Raw genomic sequence first — 10812 nt, 5'->3', positions numbered from 1 at the left:
GATTAAAAGGAGACTGTGCACAAAGCACGTATTTTTCCCCCGCTCTATGGATTTGTTGTCGCTTCTGTCATGGGCCTGCATCGTGTTCACAGTCGGGATGTTCTCGACTGGACTGTAAGTTTAAATGATCGTTAATTGCATGCATCTATGTTTTATCTTACTTCCTGCTCTAACTTTGTAAGGATGGGAGAAAGTACGAAGAAAGCAAGATCCCACTGAGACAGGATGGAGATTTTCTGAACTGCTTGCACTTGGTAGCATCACAACAACTTTATAGTGAAGGAATGCGAGAAAGTACTAACACTGAACATGGAGTTATTGGTTTAAATTGCTATTAGCATCTCCAGCCTATTCTTTTGTTTTTTATTCTTTCTGTGTGTGTGTATGTGCATGCGTGTGTGTGTGTGTTTCTAGGACCGACCTGAAAAAGATGCGAGAATCCAAAAGTACAGACAATATCCAGTTTCTCCCTTTCCTCACCACGTGCCTCAAGTGAGTTTCTCTTTCCGCTTTTGCATAATTCACTGTGATGCATCATCACTAATGTTCCTGTTGTTTCTATAGTAACCTTGGTTGGATGTATTATGGGATTCTGAAGAGAGATCAGACGATTATCCTGGTCAACATCATTGGTGCTCTTCTCCAGATACTTTACATCATCATGTACTTCCGCTACACGAAGCAGAGGGTCAGCATAGTCAGACCTGTCATAAAGCGCTCTCCTTACTTGCAGCTGGATCTTTAATTTATCTGTCTCTGTATTTGTTGGTTTCAGAGGTTAGTGTCCTCCCAGACCCTTACAGCAGGGATTGTACTGATCTGCGGTTGGCTCTACTTCACCATGTTTCTTACTGATGGAGACATTCGTCTCAGCCAGCTGGGACTCACCTGCAGCGTGGTCACCGTCAGCATGTACCTGTCACCGCTCACCGACCTGGTACAATTCACACCACAGACAAACACAACATACAGGCAGCGTGTAGAACGTCGCCTGTGTTTGTTTTCTCTCACTGAACTGAATAATATTTCAGAACATGATCTGGAAATCAGTTACATTTGGATGATAGTACCTAAAAACTCGCCTTAATGAGTTTTATATTGTAAAGGTAAAACTTTTAGTAGTAGAGAGAAAATCCTGCTAACAACAGCAAGGGTGTGGAGGAAGAACTGTCTTTTTAACAGGAAGACATCACACAGCAAGCGAGTCGATTTGCACAATACTGCGAATCGCTTCCTATGTTGATGCAGCTTAAGGGCTCCAGCCCTAATTATAATCTTTATCAAAAAGTGAAGTTTATTTTTATTTTTAGCACATTTAAAAACAACAAAAGTGCTTTACGAATAAAGTAATCAAATTGGATAAAACCGAGTTAATGACACAGTTAAAAAAAGGAAACCCGAATTTAAAAGAAACACATTTAAAAGTACTCAGAACTCATTTTGATTTAAAAGCCAAACAATTTCTTTTTTAAAAAAGGAAAGTTTAATCTTAAAGGTAAAGAGGGTGTCTGTCTCCTCAACCCAAACTGTGAGCTGATTCCACAGAAGAGCATCTTAAAAGCTGAGGAATCTGTCTCCCATTCTACTTTTAAATGCTCCAGGAACCCGGCTGGTTTAGCTCAGTGCATTGAGGCAAGGCGAGGCAAGTTTATTTGTATAGCACAATTCAACAACAAGGTGATCCAAAGTGCTTTACAGAGACATTAGAAACAAAAACAAATAAAAAGCATGATTTAAAATTGATTAAAACAAGCAAACAAACAAACTAACTAATTAACAAACAAACAAACAAACAAAACAGTATATAAAATCAAAAGAGATAAAATCAGAACAGTAGATAAAATCATTAGTTAAAATGTAAGTTTTGAAATTTAAGCTTAAGTGTGGATTTGGTGTTTTATTCAAATGCAGCTGAGAACAGGTAGAGCAGGCAACCCATACGGCTGAGAGCGGTCAGCCTGGGTTCAAGTCCGACCCGCGGCCGCATGTCTCTCCTCTTCTCGCTGTCCTTTCTTCACTGCACTGAAGAAGGCCAAAAAAAGTATTTAAAAAATGCCCCAGGAACCACAAGTAAGCTAGCAGTCTGTGAGGAAGATATGATGAGGCTTGATCATTTAGATGGCATTTTAATTAAACTTTGGATTCAACACGGAGCCGCTGAAAAACATATAACATTTTTCATTTTACTCATAGCAATATTGCAAAGACTAAAGAAAGCAATGTTATTTGTTTAACGTACATGGTATTTGTTTAATGTGCACGGTTGAAGGCAATGTCCTGGTAAGAAATGACTCTAAGATTCCTCACAGTGTTACTACAGGCCAAAGTAAAGCCATCCAGAGCTTAGTGTGAAACCTCAGCGTTTTTCAAATGAAGTAGAATCAGAAAATGACTTGCCAAAAATATTTATAAAAACTAGTGTGCATATGGGGATAATTAATAGCATACCAAACGGATACTATTTTTGTTCAGTTAATGAAGTCAGTTTGCAGTTTGCTGCTTCATTTCCAGTAAATGGTGATGGGCTTAGCTGGTAAATGTTTTTTGGTTTTGTTTTCACTTTTGTTTTGTTTTGGTTTTCCATCCTTTCCAGTTTAGCCTGTCCTATATGTTACTACATAATTCTCATATCCATTAATTAAATTTTTCAGGACATAATAAAAACACTAGATTGGGGGGAAATTAATTTTTGCTAAAAGCCATATGAGAAACTGGGACTGCTGTATAGGGCTGCACCAATAAGCTTATAAAGATATACAATTAGTATTGAGTTCAAATTTTGGACCCCTCAAAAACAGTCCCAGTTTCTGTTGGGAAAATTAATTCCCTTCCTCTGCACTATATAAAGTCAGCCACTGGGGGCAAAAGTCATTTTGTAAAGTAATTGCACGGCACCTGTGAGCTTTCTTAGAACTTACCCAAAGGAGATTCTTGTGATAATGCAAAACCCAGCAGAGTCTGATCAGGTGTTAAACAGTATTTAATCTGCCAGGATCAAAGTCCACGTAACATCTGTTTTCACTGATATGAGAGTCAGTGTCATGTGCTCTGCCTTCTGCACACTCTACCCAGGCAGTACCCTAAATCAAACTGAATATTTACAACAGTGAAGAAGTGTCTCTGTGGTGTCATTATTAACACATTTGGCTAACACGTGAAAGAGCTAAGCCATCAAAGCCTCAGTGGGGGCATCAGTAAGACTTGTATTATGATACAGCATAGCAGATTACGATGAACACCTATCTAAAAACTGGTGCCGTGTCTCCTGATGATACACCCAAGGGGCAGCATTTAAAGGCTAAAGAAGGTTAGTCCCAGGATCGAGCCATGTGGTGTGCCACAGCTATTATAATAATTCTCGTTCAGAGCAACAACAATATCTCTATCCAAACTACTGAAGAACATTTGCACATAAGTCCAGACGTTCCTGTGCTACATGAGAACATCTCAACAATTGGGTGTTACACTAAAAACAGTCATTTGACAGGTGGTTGGATTCAAAAGGACTTTCCTTCAACCAGAGGCATCAGAAAAGTAGATCTTTAATAGTATATATTGTGTGCGCTTTACTGCACACCTCCCCCCTCAACTAAAAGTTAGTAGATGAAAAGTGTCGTAATCAACGAAGTGTTTGATTGGTCGGTCGACCTCCACAGTGAACTCAGAATGATGACACTCGCTCGCACATGGACAGTGTCAGTTTCATGTCTTGTGCCTGCAGTTAATAGATTAGAAATGTCAGGCAGGAAATCTAAAGGGTTGAGAGGGTAAAGAACAGCCCCACGAAGCAAATACTCCTCTACTACGTGCCAACCTCAAACAATGCTAGTGTTAGCGGCGCTAACGGCTGCAGACAGGAAGATACTGCCAGCACCGGAAACGTGCTCGTCATCTCCGAGCATGAAGTAAAGAGAGCCTTCAAGAGAGTGAACACCAGGAAAGCAGCAGGACCAGACGGCATCCCAGGTCGTATCCTAAGAGACTGCGCATACCAGCTAGCTCCTGTGTTCACTGAGATATTAAACATCTCTTTATCTCAGTCGGTGATCCCCACATGCTTCAAAGAGTCCATCATTGTTCCTGTCCCGAAGAAACCCCACCCTGCTTCTCTCAATGACTATCGCCCTGTAGCCCTCACCTCAGTAGTGATGAAGTGCTTTGAACGCCTGGTCAGAGACTTCATCATTTCTTCACTACCAGACACACTGGACCCACTACAGTTCGCTTACCGTCCAAATCGTTCCACAGACGATGCCATCTCTCATCTCCTCCACACATCACTCACTCACTTGGACACTAGAAGGGGGAATTATGTTAAAATGCTCTTCATAGACTACAGCTCTGCATTTAACACCATAATTCCCTCCACACTCACCACCAAGCTGGAGCATCTGGGACTCAGCTCATCTATGTGTCAGTGGATCTCCAACTTCCTAACTGGCAGACCACAGGCAGTAAGGATGGGCGGACATGTCTCAGCCTCCACCACTCTCAGCACTGGAGCCCCCCAGGGGTGTGTTCTGAGCCCCCTGCTGTACTCTTTGTACACATATGACTGTGTGGCCACTACCAGCTCCACCACCATCATCAAGTTTGCTGACGACACCGTCGTGGTGGGCCTGATCTCTGATAACAATGAGACGGCCTACCTGAAGGAGATTAGGAATCTGGAGAACTGGTGCCAGAGGAACAACCTCCTTCTAAACGTCAGTAAGACAAAGGAGCTGATAGTGGACTTCAGCACTAAGCAGGAGAGGAACTACCAGACCCCCGTCATCAACGAGTGCCCAGTGGAGAGAGTGGACAGCTTCAAATACCTCGGAGTTCACATCACGCAGGACCTGTCATGGTCCTGTCACATCAACACCGTGGTGAAAAAGGCCCGACAGCGTCTCTACCACCTCAGACGCTTGAGAGACTTCCAACTGCCCTCCAAGGTGCTCAGGAACTTTTACTCGTGCACCATAGAGAGCATCCTGGCGGGAAACATCTTAACCTGGTTCGGGAACAGCACCATGCAGGACAGACGAGCTCTACAGAGGGTTGTGCGGTCAGCTGAGCGCACCATCCGCTCCGAGCTCCCTGACCTGCACTCAATCTACAGCAGGCGGTGCTGGACCAAGGCCAGGAAGATCGTGAAGGACCTCAGCCATCCCAACAACAGACTGTTCTCTCTGTTGAGGTCAGGAAAGCGATTCCGCTCCCTGAAGACCAACACAGAGAGACTGAGGAGGAGCTTCTTCCCGCAGGCGATACGGTCTCTCAATCACACCACCACACAGTACTGACCCACACATATGGTTCTTACACACACACTGGACTTTCTGGACTTTGGTTTTGCACAACACTGGTCACTATATTCTTCATTTCCGGTTAATACTTGTACAGCTGCTGTTATTGTGTATATATTTATTTATATTTAGATTTCTTCATACATTCTTATATAGTTCTATATTGTGTATTGTGTATTTTGTTGTACAGTTATTTTATTTTCAACTTTAATTTATATATTTATCTTTATCTTATTCTTCCCAGTTAAATTTACCCTTCATTCTAATTTGTGTTGTACAGTTATTTCATTTTTAACCTTAATTTATATTTTATTCCTTCCTAGTTAAATTTACCCTTTTTAATTTTTCATATTTATTTCCTATCTTATTCATAGCCTTTCCTTTTTTGTTTTCTTTAGGTCACGAGCAGTTGTCCAAGCATTTCACTACATATCGTACTGTGTATGACTGTGTACGTGACAAATAAAATTTGAATTTTTTGAATTTGAACAGCATAGTATACTATTTGAAACTTGAAACTCCACTAGTAGCGGACTCCTTGGTGGTTGTTGCTGCTCATTCAGAATCATTATTGCTTTTTCCATTAACAGGCAGCCCACACAGTGCTTGCCCTTGTACAATTCATATATTATAGGCTTGTTAGTGTGGTCATATTTTTCTGTAATGTAGCACAGCATTAATAGTGTTACATTGTTTCTTATTCTTTGAACTCAAATTATTTGTGAGTCACTTCAAACATTTATTTAAAAGATTCTATTGAACCTAACCTTGCAGCAGCGAGTTAAATAATCAGTTGAACTAATGGCTGCTACTAGGAAGATTTTTGTTTGGGTAAACCTTTTTGCAATATAGACTTACTGGACAATTTATTAGGTACCCCTTGCTACTTTTCCCTTTAGAACTGCCTTAATTCTTCATGGTATAGATTCAACAGGGTGCTGGAAATACTCCTCTGAGATCTTTCTCCATATTGACATGTTAGCATCACACAGTTGCTGCAGATTTGTTGGTTTCACATCTGTGATGTACTATTGGTTTGAGATCTGGTGACTGTGAGTACAGTGAACTCATTGTCATCTTTAAGAAAGCAATTTGAGATGATTTAAACTTTGTGGCATGGGGTGTTATACTGCTGGAAGCAGCCATGGGCACACTGTGATCATAAAGGTGGTCAGCAACAATACTCAGGCAGGCTGTGGCGATTAAATCCTTAATTGATTCCAAGGTGGCCAGAGGGTACAAGAAAGTCCCCTACACTGTTATACCCCCACCAGCTTGAACCTTTGACATAAGGTTCGACATGTTTTACATTTAAAGATATTCTTCTGCGTGCCTTGGTTGTAATGGGTGTTTCCTTCTTATCAGCCCAAATCAGTCTGTCCATTCTCCTGACATCAACAAGGCACTCAGAGAAAATATCCAGTCAGCAGGAATTTTCTTTCTCATACCATTCAAGCCTTAGAGATGGTTGTTTGGGAAAATCCAAGAAGATCAGCAGAGTCTGAAATATTCAGACCACCCTGTCTGGCACCAACAACCATGCCATATTCAAAGTCACTTAAATCACCTTTCTTCCCCACTGTGATGCTCAGTTTGAACTTCAGCAGTCATGTTGATAATGTCTGCGTGGGTAAATACACCGAGTTGCTACGATATGATTGGTTGGTTAGATGTTTGCGTTAATAAGCATTTATATAGATGTATCTAATATAGTGGCAGGTGATTGTGTACATGCATTACAGTTCATAGTACCCTCACTGTATTCATGATAACACTGATTGTGTTTAGTATCTACAATAGGAACCTCATATCTTCTCATTTCCTGAACGTGTTCCTCGTTGAACCCACTGCACCGGCAGCAGCTGCTCACTTTAATTCATCTGCTCACATCATCTCAGTCTGCATGTTCAGCTATGCAGTGAAGGGATAAATCCCCTGTTCTCACTCTTTCCTTTTGTCACTGTATTTGATCTTCTGGTTCCGTCTTCTATCCTGTTCGTCTCCTTCCCTCCATCTGCCTCACAGCACCGAATGACCCCCAGTCAGCTTCCTGCCTTTCTTTCCCTCATCTGTCTTCCTGTTATTCCCAGTTTCTGTCTTGTGTGTTCCCTGGCCCTTTGGTTCCATTATGTTTTCTGCTATATATGCATATATAAAATGATGTAGGCACTGCACAAATTACTTAAAATCCAAAGCTGCCTGCTTAAAGATCATTTTTGTTTTTTTAAATTACAGGTTGGGAATGTGGTGAAATTTCTAAGCCAAAATTGAATTAAAAAAAAAACTCCAACAAGCAGCCAGATAATGTATACTTTAAACTAACCCAGAGGACAACTAAATATGTTGTCAAAGTAAAACAAAGCTATAAATGTAAATTTACTGCCTAAGCTCTTAATTTAAAACACTCATAGGTTTCCTTTGCCCTGAGTTATCAACACTTTAGTTAAGTTCTCTTTCGGGTTTCGGTACCTTCAAATAAAATGGAGTACAGTGTGTCATCTGACCACTTTAGAAGTACCCAGTGTTTATATCACTTCCAAATGGCCCCTTTTAAAAGCAGCATGAAGAGTCTGCCAGTCATAAAGTGGCGCAAGACACAATAGTTAAAATGTGGGCAAAGCAGTGCACACTTACTCCTTCCGGCATTGGAAGTGTGTGACAATGTAGCTGTGGGAACGTCTATAGAGAGCACTTCTGAAGAGGCATGCTGGTGTGTTGATATTTGAATAGAGTAATTCTCTCTCTCAGGGGTCATCACTGAAGGCACCTTTCATGTAGCAGTTGGTAATTCGATCCCTTGTAAATATTAAAAACTGTAATAATCCAGCTTTGAAGTGTATGTTAATGGCATCCCTCCTCCTCTCTGCCTTTGCAGGTAGAGATCGTGCGTAGTGGTAACGTGCAGTGCTTGTCCTTCCCTCTGACTGTAGCCACCTTCTTCACTTCAACCTCCTGGGTCTTCTACGGCCTTCAGCTGAGCGACTACTATATTGTGGTAAGACATCATGAATACGCACTTGGATACCTGTAAGCTCAGCTGTCAGTGTTGTGTGAGGATTGAAGCGATAACATGTTTTTTTTTTTCTTCTTCTTCCTTGTTTTGCTTGTTTTCCAGGTTCCAAACACACCGGGTATTTTCACTAGCCTCATCAGATTTTATCTATTTTGGAAATTTGCGTCAGTCAATCAAGGTTCGCCTTCCTACAAACCCGTGCACATATGATGTTGACAGTTGAAAAATTCATCTTCACGGATGGACGGTTGGCAACAAAGCTTTAGAGTTACATGTTGGAACAAACTCAGCGAGTGACTCGACGTGTAAAGTGTTTTGTTTACTTTTTGGGGGGGAAGAATAATGTGGACTTTTACTCAGCTGAGAGTAAATTTCACGATGTCTTTAATATGATTCAACTGTTACTGTTCTGCGGATAGTTGTTAGACATGTTACTACGTGTCTCTCTCTGTGTCTCTCTCTGTGTCTCTAAGTGCCTTCTTTTAGGTAATGTTTGCCATTAAAGATTTATGTGAATTTTTAGAGGTTAAAAACGTATATATTGTACAGTGGTTAGCACTGTTGCCTCACAGCAGAGAGGTGCTGGTTTGGATGCACTGGCAAGCTGGGGCCTTTCTTGTGGAGTTGATCTTTGGGTGCTCTGGCCTGTTTCCTTCCACAGTCCAGAGATGCACTCATTTGTTTAACTGGGGATTCTAAATTGGCGATAGGTGTGAATGTTTAGTGGGATTTATACCTCTGATTTAAATCTACTCCATAACGTCATAATCACAAATTCTTCTTAAACCCTGCACCCTAACCAATGTGCACCTCCCTAGAAATGTAATGTAAAATGTGATGCCAATTATTGAACCAACTGGAAGAGAATGGATAAGCTCAAAACTAAAAGTTTACTGCCAACTAGTGTCTTGGAGGTGAAATTGCAGACTTCTGCGGGCACACTACACAGAAGTACGAATGCTAACAGCAGCGTTAGCCAATTGCTTAGGCTATGCTGTTTTATGTTTTAGACTCTGAAGTATAAATTAAGCTTTTTCCCTGCGATAGACTGGCGACCTCTTCAGGGTGTACCTCATCTCTCACATATGACAGTCTCCAGCTTCCCTGAAAGCCTGAATGGATATATAACAGCACATGCAGTTTGTTACAGTTATATTTAAAAAAAGGGAAAATATTGTAAAGGAAGAAATTTATGTCCATTTTCTGCTGGACAAACAATGTGTTTTATCATTAAATAATGAAAGGTGCCATATCAATAAAAATTTTTTTACCGTAACTGTCACTGTCTGCTGTTTTTTCTCCTTGCTGAGGCTGTACTTGACCCTTTGAAGTAGAGGAATTTGTGCTTTAGTTTGGAGGTTTTGTTTTGGGTTCAGTAACGAGCTTTCATGCATGTGACGAGGTAAGTGTGTATGATTGGAGTGGCAGTGCAGGAGAGACAAAAGCCTGTTTGATGGTGCAGCAGTGCGAATGAGCTTGTTTGTGTGAGCCTGTTGATTTAGTGAGGGCAGCGGTGGGAAAGGCTATGGCAGAGATTCTCATCCTCAGTGTGTGTGTATGTGTGTGTGTGCATGAATGCTACTTGGACCGCTCTTCCTGAGCTCAAAGAGCTTGCCCCTGACAGAGAACACACATGCACAACAACAAGACAGTATTGTGTTGGAAGCTGAGTGTTATGTAGAGGCAAAGAGAAGACTGGAGGTGGGAGATAAATGAGCTATACTTGAAAGAAACGTGGGGGAAATATAAGCAGCAGGTGAAAAAGCAACAAGAAAGGATGTATAAATGAGATGGAGGTAGTAAAGCGTGGGAAAAGAATAAAGGAATTTCACGGATAAATTTAGGTTTGGCTTCTAATAGGTTGTAATTATGTAGCACAGTTCTTTAAGTATTGTTTGCTAGTATTTCATGGAGAGACACAATAAGGACATGTGCATAGAGTGTCTTTACCCCTCCATCAGAGCTCTGATTTCCTTTTTTTAAGTCCAGTTTTGACCTTTATGAATCAATTTGGTCTTTGTATCGTATTGTCTGTCGGATCTCTATCTAGGAATTCAGTTTTTCTTGTTTTCGTTTCCCTAATGCAATCGATACACAACTAAAGATAACAGCACACATTCTCAGACAGTCTCTCCAAAACATTCATGGTGCTGTTATTGATTGTACATGCAAAAGGTGGCAGAATTAGTTTTGTAGAGAATAAGAAAACAGGTTGAAGGTGAAGTTAATAACCTCCCTATTTTCTCACATCTGTACATTTGGCTAAATGCTCAGTAATGTGACTGTTGCAGAAATGACCTGATACATAACGCCCCCTCACTGCTGTGGGACCACTCGCTAAGAAGCTCTTAAATAAATGCTTTATCACGATAAGTAATTTAACCTGTGGTCAGGAACAATTACGTAAATAAAGTAAATACAATTTTATTCAAGATAAAAATAATATTCCAGTGCTTTACAATGAAATGCTAAAATAAAGACAGAAAAAAAGTCTCCTTTCATCCTCAG

The 10812-nt window shown here is 40.8% G+C and overlaps 1 protein-coding gene across 1 annotated transcript; it reads left to right on the top strand.

Moving 5' to 3' along the window:
• On the top strand, nucleotides 1-8562 carry slc50a1 (solute carrier family 50 member 1). The gene is made up of 6 exons (XM_085365627.1): nucleotides 1-114; nucleotides 415-492; nucleotides 565-688; nucleotides 776-937; nucleotides 8167-8286; nucleotides 8407-8562. The coding sequence occupies exons 1-6, from the start codon at nucleotides 47-49 to the stop codon at nucleotides 8512-8514; spliced, it is 660 nt and encodes a 219-aa protein (XP_085221753.1). The 5' UTR covers nucleotides 1-46; the 3' UTR covers nucleotides 8515-8562.
• Nucleotides 8563-10812: the final 2250 nt, after the last annotated feature.

Source organism: Diplotaxodon limnothrissa, linkage group LG11 (assembly GCF_057381915.1).
Source record: "Diplotaxodon limnothrissa isolate DT_005_m linkage group LG11, D_limnothrissa_male_GT1.1, whole genome shotgun sequence".
NCBI lineage: Eukaryota > Metazoa > Chordata > Actinopteri > Cichliformes > Cichlidae > Diplotaxodon > Diplotaxodon limnothrissa.
Note: the sequence above shows the minus strand (reverse complement) of the source record. Positions and strands in the feature narration are given on the sequence as shown.